General features: G+C 47.3%; 2 protein-coding genes across 2 annotated transcripts; one reads left to right on the forward strand and one right to left on the reverse strand.

The window, feature by feature from the left end:
• The first annotated feature begins 510 nt into the window (after nt 1-510).
• Nucleotides 511-1,727, forward strand: LOC120957246 (uncharacterized). Its single transcript, XM_040379340.2, has 2 exons — nt 511-712; nt 789-1,727. Exon 2 carries the CDS (start codon nt 812-814, stop codon nt 1,490-1,492), a length of 681 nt encoding a protein of 226 aa, XP_040235274.2. The 5' UTR covers nt 511-712; nt 789-811; the 3' UTR covers nt 1,493-1,727.
• Nucleotides 1,728-4,323: 2,596 nt separating this feature from the next.
• LOC120959664 (homeobox protein vnd-like) lies at nt 4,324-15,514 on the reverse strand. The gene is made up of 3 exons (XM_040383252.2): nt 14,532-15,514; nt 9,058-9,743; nt 4,324-5,446 (listed from the first exon to the last, which is right to left on the reverse strand). Exons 1-3 carry the CDS (start codon nt 14,651-14,653, stop codon nt 4,602-4,604), a joined length of 1,653 nt encoding a protein of 550 aa, XP_040239186.2. The 5' UTR covers nt 14,654-15,514; the 3' UTR covers nt 4,324-4,601.
• Nucleotides 15,515-20,437: the final 4,923 nt, after the last annotated feature.

Raw genomic sequence — 20,437 nt, forward strand, 5'->3', positions numbered from 1 at the left:
AGTGCTGTGGAGAAAGATCGCTCAGACTCTCCGTGAAGTAAACAAATTAAACAATGAAACTTAAACCATGCTCTGCCGATATGCTGCCGGCGCTAACGTTGCATACGCAGCAAGAAATAGCACGCGACCGCAGCTGTTCGCGCACTGTTTGCTGCGCTGCATTACGTCAGTGTTTCGCGGCTTCGCGCTGGGGAAAAAATGCTGACCAGATAAATCTGAGCCGTATGGATTATGACGATGGAGCATTACGTAAATTAAGTTAGTCCACATTCTAATCCCTGCTGTGATGGTTTTGATTTGTATTGTCGTATGCCGGTGTGATGTGTGTCTGTGGCAATGTTGTGTACATAAAATTATAAATAAATACTCCTAGAAACATACTTTTTAGGTTTTACGCTCCAAATGTGTTACGTCATAACCGTTAATTTTTAAATTTGTTTAAACGTTTCCCCAATTAACAAAAAAGGGGAGCCAAAGCAATTTGACAGTTAGACTCGACCACTGTGATCGTTCGGTTCACAGTGTTGTTTACCTTCCTTGGCAAAGGATCATTGCACGGGAGAGGTTACGTAACGAAAAGCGCGTGGCTGTAATCGCGACGATCGACTTTTTTTTACAAGTTTAAGTAGCTCAAGTAGAAGAAAAGTTGCCGTCTTCCAGCATTGAGCCTACAGGGGAAGAAATTACGTTGCAGCAATAGTTAACTGTTCAGGTAAATCAGCCACAGCCTAAGTGAAGCGACAAACGGCAAGGAAGTGCTTACTCACAGGTGTCTCTTTTCCTTGCAGTAACCAGTAACAACACCGTCACAATGGCAAGCAGAATACCCTCCCCTGCCGATGAAACGCCAAAGCTCACCGAGTACAACCTATCCGCCCGACAGGCCGGCATGGGCAAGCTGCCCAAGTTTTCCGGCACACCCGAAGAGTGGCCCCTGTTCTACGGGCTGTTCCGCTACTCGACCAAAGCGTGTGGCTTTACCGATTGTGAGAATATGCTGCGCCTGCACGAACATCTTACCGGCGAGGCGAAACAGTCGGTGCGAGACCTGCTCATCTTTCCGGCCACTCTGGAGGAGGCGATCAAAGCACTAAAGCAACGTTTCGGTCGACCGGAGCTGCTCGTGGGCAGTTTGCTGGAGCGACTACGCCAGCTACCCGCACCGAAGGAAGACCAGCCGCGCACGGTTATGAACTTTGGCTTTGCCGTATCGGACACTTGCCGTGCGATAAAGTCGCTCGGGCGCCGTGAATATCTGAACGACTATCAGCTGAAGCAGGATCTGGTCCGGAAGCTGCCGCCCACGAACCAGCTGCAGTGGTTCCGGTTTGTGGGAGCGAGAACGCTGTTTCACGCGACGCTGGATCATCTGAGCGAGTTCCTGCGGCTGATCGCCTTAGATATTAGTGAGCTGGAGCCGTACCGACCGAAACCTAGCAAGCGCAATGGAGGAGGGAAAAAGAAGTCTAATCGAAATGGTAATGGCAATTAGAAGGAAAAGCGGGACATTTGATTGAAACCATGCCGTAAGGTAACATGTTATGAGGTTTTGAGGTGGTTTTAAGCCGCATTTTTACGATCACGAGAAGGAATTGAAACGAACAGTTTGTTATCGTTTGCCAGCTAGCTGAACTTAATTTTATATGCATTCCCACATACTGTGAATTGAGTTTACGCGGATGTGTGTAAACCCCGTATGAGAATAAAACGAAGTATACGAACTCATACACATCTTTCTTGCTACTTTTCTCAAGCATCATTGTTACAATGTATTTAATATCGTTTAACTATTTTTTACAGCACTCACACAAACAACGCCTTACAGCACACCGCAAGTGTGAAGCTATGCCCGTGGAATGACCATGAACCGTGTCTGCCACCCGGCCACTGCTGCTACCGCACCACCGCGTCACGCACAACTGGCAAGATAAGAGCAGACCGTCGGTCGGTCGTGTCGGTCGCCAGCCGAGCCGGGCCGGGAAAAAAGAAATTATCTCCTTTAGGAGTGCGAAAAAACAGGACATCCCCTTGCCACACCACCACCACTAACACGGACAGTGTGTGTTGTGATGTTTCGACCAACTGGAAACAAATCGCAAAACCATCCGCACGTACGTGTCGGTGCGCAATGATACCCCCGCGGGCGGGCACGCGCGGAAGGTGGATAAGTAAACCCACGAGTGGGACAACAGGGGGACGGAAAAGCATATTTTTCCGATCATTTTTCATTGTTAGAAAAACGGCGAGCACACACACACACCGACCCGGGGAAATGGATAAGAAGGAGCCGTGGAGAAGACGAATAACGGCAGCGGCTGAGGATGATAGTAAAAATAATAGTCCTAATGGAATGGAAGGTCATAAGTCATAAAAACCAACCGAAGCGTGGAGTGTGAGAGATAGCGTGCTGGTGGTGGTGGTGGTGTGTGTGGACAGACAGGGAAGGTTGATGGTCTTTTGTTGTCCACCCGAAAACAACGCAGCCCTTGCTCCGAGCGAGCGAGCGAGCTTCCGTTCCGGCTTCCGGCTGTGACCGGTGGAACCGGTGAAAGGAATAAAGGGGAGGGCCGCACTGTAAAAGGACCGACGGCGCGTATCATAAACATAATGTGAATTTATGCGACCAGCTACACCAGAGCGAAGAACCTGAACACCGAAAAAATGAGACTAGATTAACCGTTTTATCCTCCGTCCCTGTTTGACGATGTCCGGGAGTTGTTTGCATAACTGTTTGGGAGTTTCATATTTACACCAAAAGTGTTGGTGTTGCTGTATGTTGCTAAATTGTTTAACACCATTTTTTGTCCTTTTTTCAAGTCCTTTTCATGCAGTAATGGTCAATTCGATCGATGTACATGATATGGAAGGTCTTCGGTGAAAGTGAATGTCATGGATTAATGGCAAAGTGTTCTTATCTGAAGTGTCCAGTAGGATGGACATTGCTGAAGCGTTGATAAGAACTCTTCTCAAGGATGACCAACATTTTGACGTACCGTACCGAATGATGGAGCCATTCCCTCTGATTTTCAAAACTATTCTCTCTATTTCAGGGCCAATTTTCACACGATTCATGCGATTCACTCGCATAAATCTCAACCGAAAATCATTCTCTTCGGTGCATTTTCCCACAATCTCTACATCGAATGCCGAATGACTGATCGATTTTCGAGCTACTTCCGGTCGGCCGGTTTGAACGGAGGCGAACCTGTTTTGCTGTGTGCGGGAATGTGCAGCAGCCCAATTTCAAGTGCCGAGACACAGCACACGTACTCGTGCAACCCCCGATTGACCCGGCTTTATGACACACCTTTTGAAGCGTGTTTTTGACAGCACAAAAAGCGCAAGTGGATGGGACAGTTTTTGGCCGGAACCGAACCGAAAAGCGGAGATCCCTGCAAGCATCCTGCATCGTGTGAGAGAGGTTTCGGGTCACGCTGTGCCATTGTTCTCGCACGGGAACATTATGTCCTTCAAGACGCTTTAGTGTTGTACCTTTTTTTTGAAGGATTTGTTCTTTTCTATTTAAAGAATTTAAAGGAGTTTCAATCACTTTTGGAGTAAAAGTTAATGCTTATAATTTGGAACGAAAAAACACACACACACACACACGACTCGGTTGCGTAAAGTGCGCTTCACTTGCAGCTTCTTTTCTGCAGTTTCCCTTTCTTTTTATTGATCGACAATGTGATATCCGGTTTATCGGGACTTTTTGACTTTCGGACACCGTTTCAATTCATCCCAATACCCAATACTCCCCAGGGCACACAATAGTGAGACCCTTTTTCAAGAGAGACAGAGCAAGAGCCAAGCCTAGGATCGTTGTTCCGTTTCCGGCCATTTGTCCAGCCAGGTCCAGGCCGTTGTTTGTCGTCCGTGCTCGTCTTTTCTTCTCGCCTTTTTTCCGCCATCCCTCTTTTTATGGCTGATTTTGCTCGTGACACGAACGGAAGGACTTTGTGTCCAACGCTTTCCGATCACAAAATCCCATTGATTTCCGGCTCAAACTTGAAGCGGTCCGCTCCGGTTCCTCGGGCCGAAGCGAATTGGCGGAAGAAGAGAAAAAAGGGAAGTTTATATGCGGGACGATAAATCAAGCAATTGTTGCAGCAAACCTGCAAGGATCTTGAGAGGGAGTTTTGGTGCGTCGTCCCAGGAGAGAAGGGCAGACAAGTGGACTTTGTGTTTGAATGTTGCACTTGAAAAAAGAAGCCATCCTTTGCGGAGATTGAAAGAGTGCAGAAAACTCTGGAAATATTTTGATTAATTATTTTATTTTTCGTACCTTTCCTTTCGTACCTTATCGGATACATCTTTGCCAGCGTGCCGGTGAGGGGTGGGTGGGAAAACTAGGATTTACATAAATTAGCTATAACCGTATTTAAATACAATAGATTTTTCCTTCCTCCTTCATTTACCTAAGACGCTACTAGACTTCAGGAACCATACAACGCCACTAAATCCCTGTCCTTCTTTGCCTTCTTTTTACACACTCAAACACACACACACGCATACATATTGCCTCGAAGCTGAACATCATCCCACGGTCACTAATCCCCCCAAAATTCCCTGCTATGTACAATTTGTGCAACAATCGCCCCAATCTACGACCACCAGCGGCCAGCTGCGGCCGCGGCATGATGCAGCAGACTGGCGTGCTGGAAGCCGGGCGGTAGCTGAAGATGGGCCGCCGCCGGGACCGCCGTCAGCAGGTCGTGCGGTTGCTTACTACCACCCAGGCACGGTTTCCCATCCCGCACCAGTACCGGCACGGCAACGCGCCTCGGCGAAGGTAACCCACCCGTCCCATTGCCACCGCCATGCCCACCGTGATGATGGTCGAGAGCGCCCTTCTCGTGGGCCGCCCGCTTCGTCTTGTAGCGATGGTTCTGGAACCAGATCTTCACCTGCGTTGGGGTGAGCCGTATCAACGATGCCAGATGCTCCCGCTCCGGTGCGGACAGGTAGCGCTGCTGGCGAAACCGGCGCTCCAGCTCGTACGTTTGCGCCTTGGAGAAGAGGACGCGCCGCTTGCGCTTCTTGTGGCCGCCGAGCCCGTTCGGGTGGCCGCCGCGCTCCGCCGTCGGCAGACTGCCATCGTCCGTGTCGTCGATCATGTCGATCTCATCGTCGCAGCCCTCCTCGATGTCGACGTCGTCCGAGTTTTCCGTGTGTGTGTCGCCGCCGCCGCCGCCGCCGTGCAGCAGATGGTGATGGTGTGAATCGCCCCGCTCCGAGTCGGATGGGCTGGGCGTACGCATACCGGAACCGATCCGTCCACCGCCCAGCTGGTGGTCACCGGCCGGGCCTGCCAGTGTGGCGAGGCCACCGCCGCCGGCACTTCCGAGGTACGATCGTTCCGAGTGCACCGGCGAGGTACTGTCCGCCGGGCTGACCTGCTGCGCGAACAGCCGCTGGTGGGCTTGCTGGGCCGCTTGCTGATGGCATGCTGCAAATGGGACAAAACAAAGCAAATTGTCAATTAGAGACCGTGTGTGTGTGCGTGTTACTTCCTAGTTCCCCTCCAACCATTTGCTTCCCTTGTTTTCCTTTTTTTCGATTGTTGGTGCCCTGCTGAGCGCCTGCAAGGTGTGCAACACCGCACTGCACGACCACCAGCCGGAGTTGGCGAGAAAGCAAGCCACAGGCAGCGACGGCGGAACACAATAGGAAATAGATACCGGAAATGGAAACTCTTCGCTTCGTGTGCCCGGTCGTGGAGTGTGGTCGAGGCCACAGCCAGCCCTGGGCTGGAGGATAATTTATGACAGCACTTCCCCATTCTTCGTGCGGAGGTTTGTCCTTGCCTGCCACCTTGACACTGTTCTCTCTCTCCCACTCTCGCTCTCCGATTAATCCGCCATTGCCTGTTCTGCTTGCTTCTAATCATCAAACAAAAGCCCGAAAGAAGCGGGAGGGAAGGAAGTAAGCAAAGGGTGGGGAAAATCCTCTTTGTTGATAAATGACATTCGAGTTTATTATTAATGTACTCTCTGGCGGAAGCGGAATTACTTCGATCGGCTTGCTTTCACCGCATTTTACCCCCTCTGCTCCTCGTCGTGTTCGGCTTAACTCTTTGTCGAGGATTTGTGACATTAAACGGGAGGAGTAGAGGGAACAAAACGACTCGAAAAACAACAATCCTGGCAGAGCAAATAAATTGATCGCGCGCATCGCATCCGGAAACACTTTTTCATCGAGCATTTTTACTTTCCACCTCGCCGTGGAAAACGGGAAAAGGAATCCTCTAATGATGATGACGACACAACACATACACGCGCACAAAAAGTTTACACCCGGACCTGGCAAAGATCACGCCCTTTTTTCTACTCCGCCTTTTCTACTCACGTTGTGTGCTTTCTGTGTGTGTCTCTCTCACCCTCTCTCACTCGCTCGCTCGCTCGTTGTTTCAATGAGCACTCAGCTGAGTGACTATCCTTTTGAGTGGATAACTCCATTGCAGGGATGAGTGTCTGCTGCATGGAACAGTAGGAAGGACACTCTTGAAAGGGTGGGATTAAACCATGCTTGCAGTTCGAGAGCTCTCGGTAGAGTGATTCGAGCAGTTTTTTTTTAATGGAACATGTTAAGTGCGTCTGATACTGGTATAACTACTGAAAAGGATATATGAGTCCTTTTGTAGTTAAACTATTTAAAAAAGAAAAAAGTTGTATTGAATTAGGTCAACATTTGCTTCTTTTTTTCCTGTATTTTACATTTTTCCTTTCACGGATACGGATTTTATTTTCAGTTAAACGTTTCTGCTAACAAGATCCTCGTTTAGTGCCCCTCTTTGAATAACTAATTCAATTGCATGAAATATCCTTTCTTGCTAACATTTTATAGCCGTAACAAATGCTCAAAATAGATAAAACGTCCTCAACTGAGATCGTTGAGACCTCTCTTTCCTTCCCTCCTCCCTCCCCGGACAGCACCAAACATGTTAATCTACAGTTACATAAACGAACCTCTGATGGCAACTGATTTGTCAAATAACGATTGTACCCCATCCCCTACATCCATCGTGCCATCATAAATCTTCAAACTTGAAAGAGGCATTAAAAAGAACGCTTGAACTGATGCCAACGCGAAAAAGCGATCGCTCGTCACGGTAGCACAGACAGGGAGATGCCCGGGCGGGTATTCTCATTCTAGCTAGCTAGCTAGAAGTAGCATAATCACAGCAACAAAACTGTCCTCTTCAGCCGAGAATGGTTGAACGCATCTGCGCCCCGAAGGATTGCAACAAACATTTGCATTCAAAATGGCCGACAATGCACTCTGGCACGATTCTCCCCCCAGGACTTGTGTGCTTGAGTCTAGAGTCTCACTAGATCCCGATCCCCTAAACAAACAAGCACTTCGGAGTGTAGTACGACGACGGTAGGTAATGCTTTGCCCATCGAAAACAGAGTGCCGACTGCCACTTACCCTACAGCCAGAGAGCTGTTTTTCCAACGCTTTTTTTCTGTGTCTCGATCAACAATACCACTCATGCCCTGCATTTTGTAGAACAAAAATATATCCCTTTTTTCGAAATAGCGAAAAAAAGCGTATGTGTGATGGTTGTACGTTGTTTCCTGGTGAAATAAAAACGTTATGTTAACACCATTGGCTTTAGCTGGATGTGGATTTGTTGTTTTCAAGCCTTTTTTTGTTCGAATCCCTACAACCAAGCAGAGGGAAACAACAGAGAGAGAGTCGTCCTTCTGGTGCAGCTGCTGCGTTCAGATGTGGCTAAATTACGTTTATGTTTCGCTCACCGTCCCCGTCCTCTTTCCCTCAGGCTCTCTCTTTTTATAGGGTTGTCACACTAACCCAAAACTAGCGAATAATGGGCCACAAAGCGGCTACGATCACACCTCAATTTAACTGTCATTTTCCCTTTTTTTCTTTTCGTTTCATTCCGTTTTTGGAAAACAAGGGAACACAAGCAGAGAAAGGCGAAAATCAGGACCTTCAACTGCCTACCAAACACACACAGACAAAATGGATGTTCGTCACGGGGCAAAAGGGAAAACAGGGACCCTCTGAGCGTAGCAGCATTTCGTTTCGCTTGGCAGAGTTCCGGTTCCGGATTGGATGGGCACGCAGCAATCGATATTCGGCAAAGGTAATGGTTAAACCCTGGGACACCTTTGTGTGTGTGTCTCTCTCTCTAACGGAGGTTATATCATGTCGAAGTGCCCATCTTCTTCATTGTCATTTGTGCGGTGATTGATATCTAATTGATATTGTTCTTGCTAGGCTTTACTCGTCCTCTTCCGGAAGTTGTAAATCAAACCCACACCCCATTGGTTTCTCTTTTCTCATTCTGTGTTCTGCTTTTTATTGGAACGATCGTCGATGCAACGCTGAACGGCGTTGCGAGAACGATTACGAATCGATTTTGCGCGTGTGAGTAATATTGTTCGGTGGCGTGCCCGGCGGCTAATTGTGCCTAACACCGATCGGCATGTGGCCGTTTGTGTCGTTTTGTCAGTTAGAGAGGCGGCGATAGAGAGCCACAGCTGGTCAAGCCAGCAGCTGCTGGTTGTGGTCAAACCATTCGTTGATTTCCAATCAAGGCGTGAGGGAAGTCACTCGGTACCGTGTGTGTAAACAGGGACTACATTAATAATTACTTTGAGACTCATCAAGCGCTTGTTAGGAAAGGTTAATCCCACAAGGCTTTTCGGGGGGTAATCTTGGTGTAATGTAGTTCAATAATGTTAATGTTTTGAAATCGAGGTGGAATGGAAGTTTAGCTGGAAAACAAACGATCTTTCCTAAGCTGTTTATAAATCCCAGAAGATCCCGGAATATCAAATGCTTGGCTATTACGGGGTTATTGTATGCACTAACTCGATTCGAGCAGATGCTTAGAGTTCTATGGCTCTTTGAATTTCGTTGTTTGGGTTTTAAGCGCGATTCAGTAGCGAATAACAATCGAATTTACCCGCAAAACATCAGACACAGATTTTCATTCATCTCATTTCACTCTGGTCTTGCGACTCCCACTTTCTGGTATCATAATTTCCTCTCCAAAATGCTCCCACGTCTCTCCAAAAATCCACTTACCATTGAGTGTATTGCAGCTTTCGTACGGCCAGGTTCGTCCACCAAACAGCGCGTGACTCGCCGGCGGTGGCGTATGATGCGCATGATGCAGATGCGTCCCGTGATGATGCAGATGATGCGCATGATGGTGCGCAGGATGGTGGGCAGGTAGGTGCGATAGATGAGCGCCCGGATGAAGCGCAGGATAGCCGAACCGGGCGTGCAAATCTTCCGCCAGACTTTGCGTCGCTCGTAACCCGAACGTTGGCGCTTTTCCCTCATCACTACTCGCCGCCGAGGGACTAGTTCGATCGGTACCACCACCTCCGATCGTCCGTCTACCTTCTGGTCGTCCGGGTTCGAGTGTGCTGTCATCGTCACTGTTCACCACACTACAGCCACCGTGCAGATCCGGATTGCTGCTAGTGTCCTCCTGCGAGAGCGTGGTCCCACTGCGTCGCGAACCATCCCCAGGACAGGGGCCAGAATCGGCCGCTCGCGAATCGTCCTCATCGTCCGCCTCGTCCGCATCGTGATCGCGCGATCGATGATCATCGATCGAGCTAGAGCTTTTCCGTTTTTTGCCGTGTTGTTGTTGTTGCTGCTTTTTGTCGCTGTCCAGTTCGAGCAGATTGCAGATACGAAAGCCAGCTCCGGCACTGGCCGTGGTGCGCTGGGACTGGGGCAGCTTCATGCTGTCAAGGAACCTGTGTGCGGGTTCAGCAGATCAGAAAAGAAAACATCATTACAAAAGGGCAGCAATAAAGGGGGTGAGTTTGTGTAATAACGAAACCCCAACACGACCCACGTCAGGGCTTAGACGACAGAGGCTCTGGGTGGATGGATTAAATGCGCCAGCGAAAGTAAGACTGCTTGCCATACAATTCAATTTTTTCCTCCCTTACCCTTTTCCCAAGTATCCGTCAAAATGTCAATCAATAAACTTCGAACTCCTCCAATAATAATAACAGCAAAGAGAAAGAAAAAAAAAAACAATTTCATCACTTTCGATTAATCAGCTCAAAAACGATCGAAATGGCACTCGTCGGATGGGGTTTGTTACTTTTTAATCAAAATCTCATCCCGCTTCCAGTGTCCTCCGGATGCCACGTATTAATACCTTATGCCCCCTTTTAACACGAAGGGCTCATCAAAACCCCGAACGCTTGCCCAATAATAAAATCGCTCCAATAGGGAATAAAAGAAACCCCGGAATTATGATTTATTAACCGTTGTCAAACCGATCCTCGTTAGAGATGGTGCATGTTAGTTCTTTGCGTTGCGATAGTTTTAATTCCATCCTCCAACATAACCTCTCCCCCTTCCCCCCTCCGGCAATCCGGCGGCTTTGTGTGGCTTTGTTGGGAACCAGCGAGGACAACATAATCTCTGACCCAATCTCGCCTTTGGATGATTCTTTTATTGTAACCTCCAAAGCGCGATTACGGCGGCGATGAAAGATGGCGGATGGAAAAAAAGCCAGCAAGAGAGAGAGAGAAAGAGAAAGTAACTTCCTATGATGAAAGACGAACGGGTGGAACGCTGGATTGAACGAACAGAAAAGAATCCCTTTTTTCCACCTTTTGGTGGGCGTAATTCTTCTTCCGGGGCCGGGGCGACCGGTAGCTTGATTGGATTTTAATTTAAGCTTTTATCCCCCGACAACACGACACAATGGTTGTCATGACAGCGTTCAGTGTGGAGGTTGATGCTTTGAAAGGTAGAGTCGGCAGAGCTTCTGGGGGTGGGGTATGAGATGAGTTTGATTTGGAATTATTCAGGCGATTTATAGCTGATAGGTCGTAAATTGATATCAAACGATGAGATGTAATGAATTTCCAACAAGATGGTGGGACTAATCAGATCGAGGTTTTCAGTCTCAAGCATGAATATTTGAACACTGATCAGCCTCGTTAATATCATCCTTTTGGAGGATTTTACGATTTCAACTAGTTTTTTCTACATGGAGTTTGACATTTGAGTCCCTGTAATGTAAGAAAAAAGGTTCAAATGGGTTCAAACACAATATTAGTCCATTTGATGTCATATTGGATTAAGACAACTGTATCAATCAATAAGAAATAAACTGAAAATGGCAGTTTTCCTACATATTACATCTAACACCCGTCGTGTTGGTTTTAATCAACGGCTGTAGATCTCACCAACTACCATCGGTATAGATATACAAACACAAAAAATGTTGTCCCACCTTTTGGTCATCAGAAGCTAATATAAAATTAAAACAATCCTAAGGCTTCAAAGTGTTGGCCAATAGAACTGCTTCATGTACGTACCCCTGACGCTTGCTGAAGAGTGCTTGAGTACCTTCAGAAGATATCTTTGTGTGTTGGAATTTCCCAAAACACACCGACACAGAGGAGTTAGACGTCATAAAAGGTCGGATGGCCGTCGTGCAAGAAGGTGGAGAAAAACCGCCTCGAAACCCATTCCCACTACTCTGGAGTACTTCTTGAACATTCCTTCCAGGAAAGCGATCAGGTTCTTTTTATCAGCGGTCGTCCTCCCTGTACGCGCCAGTAAAACACTGTTGGTTTTTCTGTGCATTAAAGAGTGACCGCGCTGTACATTTTCTCCATTAGAATGCTGTACCTACAGGAACATCACCTTTACTACCTCCGCGTATGTCCTTACCGACTCGAGTGTTTCGCGTTCATTCAATTTATCTAGGCCGGTATACAAATGCGGTTGTTACCGAAGACTACGCACTCCTCACTTTTACAACCCAAAATCCTAGACACACACACGCACACACACACGATGTACTTTTGGGAAATTCCGACATTTCCGGAGTTCCCCCGGAGAGAGGTGAGCTAGCCGCTTCTTCCCCGGGGGTAGGAGACTGGAGGACGTGTTTTCCAAGCGTCCCAAAACGGCACAGGCAGGCACAGAGGCATCTCTTTCCAGCGCCATCCGACGACACACACCTACACGAAACAACACTACAGTTTTTGAGCTACACAGATGAGAATTTATGTTAATTTTTTGTCTTCCCACCTACTTCATGTTGTGTACTTTGGCCGAGGTCCTTTCCAGCAATGCAACCTGCACCAAACACCAGCACCAGTACCGGGCACACCATGGGATCAAAACGTGATCCGCAACAAAAGGGCGTAATAACGATGGCGGCGTAAAGTGTCGGAATTTCCGATAGTAAACTCCCAAACAACAGTTGCTGGTTACTATGAGGGATGCTTCTGCTTCTTCGACACTGCCGCTGCTTTCCACTGCCTTGAGCATGTCCTTCCCATTGTGCGGGAGGCATCTTCTCCAGCAATCTGAAGCTCCGCTCCGTAAAACATGCTCCGATCACTGACGGCTAATTTGCATTTATAATGATCATGGCGGGCTGGCTTCGCATAAATTATCGTCCGTTCGTTGTATGATCAAGTATGGTTCAGGTCAGGTGATGTTGGTGCAGCTTCAAACAGGTGGTATGGTGTGTATCTTGCAGCATTCCCACTACCGCACATTGATTGGAATATTTGATCTTTCGGTAAAGGACAAACAACACAAGTGTGTAGGACAAGTTGCATGGTAGGATTTTTGGGAAATTCCCTCCAATCGCATAGCGATCCTTTACCGGAGGGAGTGAAAGAGATACATTTCTCCTAACGCTCTCATCATTCAAAGGTTCAACACACATGTAAAGTAACACTAAAACAACACTTTAAGACGGCTAAGGAGCCAAATATTATTATTTCAAGCGTCACTGATCTCATAACCTTCGAAAAGTGTGAGGATCATCACACCACACACGTCCGTGGTCGTGTCCGAGGATCGTTCTCTGTTGCGATTGCGATCGATCCGGTGTATGATCCGGATATTGACGGACTGGTACGGGTGCGAAGGGGCACCGTTGAAGAGCTTTACAGAATATTATCTGTTCCTTCGGGGCGAAGCGGCGAAACAAAATCCCCGAAGAAGGAAGTGTCAAAAATCATCGATTAAGGGACACAAATGCAAAAGCGTGAAAATCACTCCGAAAGCTGATTATGCTAATTTTGATTTTGAGGGAAAAAAGGTAAAAGTCGTTCCCGAGTGTTTAGTTTGCTTGCGTCCGAGCAAGGAAGTGATCGTGATCGTTCGAGGTGAATGCATTAAAGTTGCAATGTTTCTATTAAATTCAAACAGCGTTAAAAGCGATCAGATTCTGCTTAAGATTTGACATTGTTTGCCACCAAAAAGTAAATTCAATTCTTTGAGCCAGTTTGACAATTCCCTTGCTACATTTAAGAAGAAAATTAATCCCAATTTATGGTGGCAATTTGTCCAGATTTCGTTTCAAGATGTTTCCGACCAAATGCCATCTCGCAAGTGTCCTATCAAAAAGTCAAACATATAGCATCTGCTTCGACTAAACGCATCTCCCAGCTGGGAAATAAAAAACATAAAAAGTAGAATCGAATTTTGCAGAACGAATAAAACAGCCATCCCTTCCGATAGTCAAACTCCGGAGGACCTCCTACTGTGTGAAAATAACCCCCGAATTAAGGACGCGAGGGGGACGGACGTGGCACTCGCGTGAGGCCGTACAAATAAAAAAAGGCGACGTGCATCAAAACCGGATGCACGGACACGAGGACAATTTCTCGCATCATCCGTTCTTCCATCGGCGTTCTTCCGATAATCGGCGGATGCAGTAAATAATGAGATTATACAGCGTCACGGGGCAACCGAGAATCGGGCGAGTAGCATTCTCTGTGTGTGTTGAAACAGTTTTATAGAAATCGAAAATAACCGAAATGGACCCGGAAGGATGCCTTCGGATAATGCCCATTAACGATGTTTATGATACTTCCGGTCAGTTTGTCACCCGCCGTTGAACCGTTTAGCCAGTTAGTGCGTCGGATGATGCCGCGGTATGATTTATGGCGTTTTAATTGTGTATCACGTTTGATTGAGAAAAGGAATCAAAAGTCAGTGCGAGCACAATGGGAGCGAATGGCCTCAATAGAAGAAGGCATTTTCTTTGTTGTAATGAAATTGAATTAGATTTTTAGAAATGATGAATAAGATTTGCATAAAGAAACGAATTTGTTAGCTTTTGATTGAGGGCTTAATTTTGTTTCACAACTGAACAAAAAGTAATTTGGCTCAATTTTACAGTTTAAGTAACCTTTTTAACTATTTTGTAGAATATTGTACGTTATCTTATTGTAAAATAAAATCAATTATTCAAGGTTTCTACCTCAAGTCAACTTGGAAATTGCAGTAACTTCACCAAGGATATTGTTTTGTAATTATGTATATTTTGAATAATTATGTTTTTGTCCAATTTTGTCCAATAGAAGAAACAATATTAGTTTTACAAGAAACACAAACCCACAAATGTTGTACAGTGTAATAATATATTACTTAACTGACCTATTGACTGTATCTCTACTGTAACTACTAAACAAATCCACTTTTACAGGAGTTTTGATATAAAGGATGAAAGATTCACAAGTCCCCAAAAACGAAAAACTAAAACCTACCCTGGCAGTGATCGTAGTGCCGCGACGGGATAGAACGCGGCCGGCAGCAGGGCCGTATTCCACGGTGGAAACAGCAGCGGCGACCAGGTCAGCACCGGTGCGGTAGCCGTCGGACCCGCCATCACTGTTGGACGATCGTCGGGCACCACCGTCTGGCTGGGACTAGAGGCCGTCTCACTGGGGCTGGCCGGCGGTACACCACCGTTTGTAGCGCCCGATCGTACCGGCGGTGACTGTGGCGGCGCTGGCTCTACGGTCCCCGTCGACGATGGAGAACGACTGGCCGCTCGTCCACCGGTGGCGTTTGCCACGGGTTCGTTCTTTTCGGTGGCCACTTTGGCAGATGATTGCTTACACGACAAAACAAGACTTTCTTTGCGATCGCGTTGCAACACACTTGAGTGAACACACACACACACGGGAAAGTGTAAATTTATAACTTTATACAACACTTGTAGCACTTGTAAAAAATCGTTTTATTGAAATGGATTCATCAGAATATGTGCACAACACACTTGTACAGCATTCGAGCAGTATGGATCGTTCCACTGTAAGTTTTATTTCAACATAAATGCAACATTATTCATAAAATGCACAAAACTCTTCACAAGTGTTTTTCTATTTTCCCCAACATTTGATCCTCAGTTTCCCCACGCAAGCACATAAGCACACACACAATTAGCCACTGGTGTCCACTACCAAAAATCAACAACAACGTCCGAACGCGTTTGCCCGCAGTACGCTCTTCTTCAACAGCAATGACGTCCGTCTCGGGCTGAAGCTGTGCTTGACTGTAACTAAATTATGTTTTCACTTGAGAAGGTAAGTGCCCACTCGTTGCACGGCACTCGAAAACCTCCGAAAGCCTGGGACAGCCAAGGAAGAGAAGCAGAGCAACACAACTACGAACGGTCGTTCTCACTCTCTCTTTCTCACTCAGATCTCGCGCTCCGTTTCTCTCACACATTCACTTTATTGCTCGATTTTTCCAACACCCTACACGTTTTCCCTCCCTCCCCCCCTCCCCTTGCCCGGGAAGGGCATTAAGTCGATCCGCCGCACACTATACGCACACGCACACTTCACCACCAATGCAGGCCGAGAGCGCGCATCCGCTTTTCAAGCACGGTGAGAGCCGCTCGACCACTCATCGAGCACGAGGGTACTGAAACAACAACAAAAAAACTACACGAAAATCTCTAAACAAACGTACGCAGAGAGGTCCTTTTGAGCTTGCTGTTATCCTTCTGTGTGTGTGCAACCAAAGCCGTCGTTTTCATGCGCTCTCGAGTGGCTCGAGAACGGGCGAGGGCGTGGCCTAAAGCGTAGCTAAGGCGAAGCCATTTTGTATCATTCGCTCACGCTCTCGCGTTTGCTATTTCCCCGTTCGCGCTCTCTCTCTCACACACATGCAACGCCGCGTTGCGCCACTCGCATGCGTCATATCAAGAGGATCCACAGCGAGAAGAGGTTTTTACAAGGATCATCATCCGTGTAAAAAGTCCTTCTCGCTTTTGGAGCTCTCGAGCGTGGTGAGAAGCGTGCGACCACTCGACCGGGACAGAGGGGGGGGAGTAATGCCAAAAGGGAGGACCTCTTTTTCCGTCGTTTTTTTTGTGCTGTTTATTGAAAGCATGCGTGTCTGTGTGTTGGTTTTGAGATCCTTTGCACGAAAGCTCCCAGCACGCATGACCTACTCGAGATTGGAAACTTCTGCCAGAAACCACTCTTCTGTTTAGTCTTTCTTCTTTTTTTATTAGGGTGGGAAATCGAAATGACTCCCCACACTTTGTACGGAGGGTTTGGAGCGTTACGGTACAACAATGTACACTTTTAAGCATGTAGAGTAGTAGTCCTGCCCTCCCCTTGGGCTCCCTTCCCTTCGCTCGAGAAGGTATTTTTGTAGCAAAGTACTTTAGATTAAGCACGCCACATTGCATGCGACTGCGTGGAACACCCGGCAAGAGTGGAAGAGTGCAGTGGGATCACGCTGAAAATCACTATACTGAAACTCAATTAAGCGTGGTACCCCACACTCCCCCAAAGCAGGATCCTTTGTGTGTAACAAAAAGACCAATCCCCCCCAAACCCGTATCAGCAAGTGGAGTGGAGTGGACTGACTGGTGGTTTTGCTCTCTCTCTCTCTCTCTTCTACGCCATGAAGCGACGGCTGTGGCGTGTCATTTCGATCGATTTTTCTATCGTTGCAAACCGAAAGGCTCCAATCTCGCAGAAACAGCCAACGAACACACAAATAAGTATATTGCGTTTACTTTACTCAACCCACCCAGAATAGGTCCCGGGGCGTACGATCGATAATGGCGCTCGCTGGAGACAGTATAATGGTGGTTATTTACGTGTCTCTCGTGCCTAACTGAACTCACTGATTTCAACCCCTACTACCCTCCGTTAGATTGCACGCCTAGTGGAAGAGATATATTGGAAAATGAGACGTGGGAAGTAACGAGGACGGGAAGCAAAATTGACAAACGCGCGAGTTAATGAGAAATGAACCGGAAAAGAGGAGGGAGTTGGGCCCAACAACAATCACATGCCCCAGGATAACAACCCGGGTCCTGTCACTAACGACACGAAACACTATCCAGCGCACAATACAGGCCTGTGGACAGGCGGGTTTTGGTTGTTAACAGCCTAATGAAGAATTCCATTTTGCTCGATCGATGCGGGGCGGACACACCTCTAGCCGTCCTTGGGGCATGGAGGACAACTCCAGCTCCAATCAGCTCCACTCTATCTAGCCATAAAGGACATCAATTTAAGGGGGGAGGAACGATAGTGGCACGATAGTAGAGATTATCGTCGTCCCATGTTGGGTCACTCTTGATGAAGAGGACGGCTTTTGTTACTTGTGCGCTTGGTTGTTGATTAATGTACGCAGATAGTGATGACCTTTTAGTGAGGTAAATGTTTGCACAGCGATATATTGTAGAGCTAGAATTACGGTTATTGATTAACAGCAGGCACTAGAATCCAGTTTGGTTGACGTGTAATCAATACAGCTGTGTTGGTAGATAGCTCGGACTGTTTTTTCCTATAATAACATACAAAACCATCAAGATGGCAAGGAGGGAACATTTTAAGCAATATTTATTACCTTCTTCTACGCCCATTTACATTCCCAGCCACCCTTTATTTGACAAAGATTCGGTGTGTTGATTTAAGAAGCTAATTTTTTTTGCATGCCACATTACAACCCCAAAGAAGCTTTGCAACAAGACCATCCCTTTTGAAAGCGTCAAGACAACCGATCGGTTTGATTCTTGTGCCTTGTTCCGACACCCATCGGAACCAGAAGTCTATTTGTCACACACAGACACACAGCCACCTCCTTACCATATAATCCCTCGGGAGTTTCTGTCCGGAACAAGCATCTGCCCGTGTGTGTGTGTAAGGAAACGACACCGTGCCCGTTGTTGTGTAATTGATTGCACCCGGTGATCAGCAATTTTACGCCCAAAAAGCGGAGGACTTTGTGATGGTGGCCGCAGACACGGTATCTCCGGAGGACGGTATGCCCATGACCCGCAAAGGTAACGCCTCAAAAGGTCAATCCGAGTGTCATTACCTTGTCATTCGTTTGCCGGTATCTTCCCTCGGTACGACCACAAAGATCCCCTCTCATTCAGCCAGTTTCGTTAAGGTACCTACGCCCTCCCCAATGTCTGCCGAATGACACTGAATGATCTTCAAAGTCTGTCGTACCGAAACGTGTAATGGTTGCATGCATACGTTTTCCACAGTCGGAAGTATCTTCTGGACTGTACATTCTCTATGTCCGGTACGGTGCCCATCAATTACATCACCTTTAGAGGGCTCGGATCGTGCAAGGTACAACCCATGTAAAATCTAACAATACGATCGCTACACGAACAAAACCCACAACCAGGGAAAAAGAAAAAGCTGTCCAAAAGACAGTTTTTGGAGCAGCCTCCTGAAGGAACTAGAAGGAACTTGAGAAAGAGTTCCGAAGTTCCTGCCTCGGACGACAGGAAGTTGAAAGTCTCGCCTCATCTCGGCTTCGTCCTCTCGGCCCATTCAACACTATCTCCCGTTGTCTGGTGGTAACAATCGAACAAAACAGCAGGAATCTTTACGACTTTACACTGCATTCGGTGTTGCAGCATGGCTAGAGACAGTTTTTTTTTCGGTGTTAAATTTATTACATCGCCATCCAGATCCAGAACGATTTGTTCCGTTCCTTTCCGAGTTCTACTCAGTCCGATTGTTAAAAAAATCCACTGGATTTGATGACAATGGACAACACCGGTCGGTAGTAATTGGAAAGCCATCCACCACCACCACCCGGTCGGGCGTTTGAAGCAGAACCGGAAGGAAGCACATTAGAAATGGTAGAGCTTTTGAAGCGTTTCTTACACCGCTTACACCGGAAAAAGGTAAAGGAAGAGTAAGAGTCAAGCCCGAGAAGTTATCCAATCGACCGTGGTTCCGTTGCTATGGGAAAGGGTCGCACAAAAGCGAGTGTTGAAGCGTGGTCCAAGCAAGCTACCAGAGCTAGAGAGCTCGAATCGATCGATCGATTATTAGAAGGAAATGATCATTTATCGTTACGGTTCGGTGAGTTTTTATTGAAAACGGAGGTGACAAAATCGGATACATGAAAGGTGGTGTGCCGCGCGTGATCTATCGGTAGGTTTTTTTTCATAAATAGGACTCTTTGTATTAGAGAAATTCCATTTCATTCGCTTCCGAAACAGGATGTTTTGTGTTGAATTTTCCTTTTTCAATAATGTGCCGATTTTTAAGCTTTGTTCAGCAAAAAAAGGCGAAACAATTAGTACAAAGTTATGTTGGCAAACAAGCGGCAGAGATATTGCAAGGAATTTTGGAGATTTTGGAAGACATTGTATACGCCGAAAAACGTATAATATCAAGAAAATCATTCTCTGGGCTCGTGTAGTTCTATTTCCCGACAGGATCTTCTAACACATATAATCGTTACGCCGTTTCCAGCACAACCGAGATTCCTCGGTCGGAATTTCCATGGTTGATCTTTTTCGAGCTCCTGATCGAGGACGATCGATCCCGCCGCCGGCACCGACGGGAACTTCCCCACTAATCTGTGCCGTTCGGTTCGGATCGCACGGGACGCCACTTACGCACGTCCTCCTACCCTGAAGCTTTCGCCAGTTCGGAGCGGACCGTTTGAAAGAAATCTGCATCAACTGAACCGGCCTTAACGTCGCACCTCGCCAAACTCGCCCAGAAAAGGGGTACAGAGCCTGGGAAAGTACCAAACCAAAGGTGGGAAGGCAAGCGTTAGACAGCGTTAGAAACACGCCCGAAAGCCCGTAGCCCGTTAATGAGCGAAAGTAAACAAAGCATAAACTTCTTAAGTTTTCGCTTTCGGGTGCTTGTATGTGCGTGTGTGTGTGTGTGTGTGACCTCGGACTCCTGGAGGAGGCTGCGATAGCGATCCCTTTTTTTCCTCTCTTCGTCCAGGTGCTTAGCCGAACCCGGGCTGGATCCGGGGTCCCTAAAGGCGAAGGCGGATTTTTACACCTTTTTACTGCATAATGAGTGGTCGGTGTCGTCCCATGGACCGAAAGGTAGATTGCGAAAGGTGCAATGGTGCGGCGACAGGATGTCTGGCCCGGCCAGACAGCTTGTCGTCAGTCTGATCGGACGCAGAAGGATCACTTCTAACGGAAACCCCAAAAGCAACGGAAAAAGACAAACAAATACTGATCGTAGAATTGTCTTTGGCGAAACAATTGGAAGAAATAGCACAGCAAGACAGCAGGAAAACGGAATGGAGATCATGTCCGTCTGCAGGAACTACCCGAGTTCAATGGCTCGGACGACCTGTACAAACATGCAAGGGGCGCTGCAACCTTTTTGAAGGAGTTGAACGTTGGTTGTTTTCA

Source organism: Anopheles coluzzii, chromosome 3 (assembly GCF_943734685.1).
Source record: "Anopheles coluzzii chromosome 3, AcolN3, whole genome shotgun sequence".
Classification (NCBI taxonomy): Eukaryota; Metazoa; Arthropoda; class Insecta; order Diptera; family Culicidae; genus Anopheles; species Anopheles coluzzii.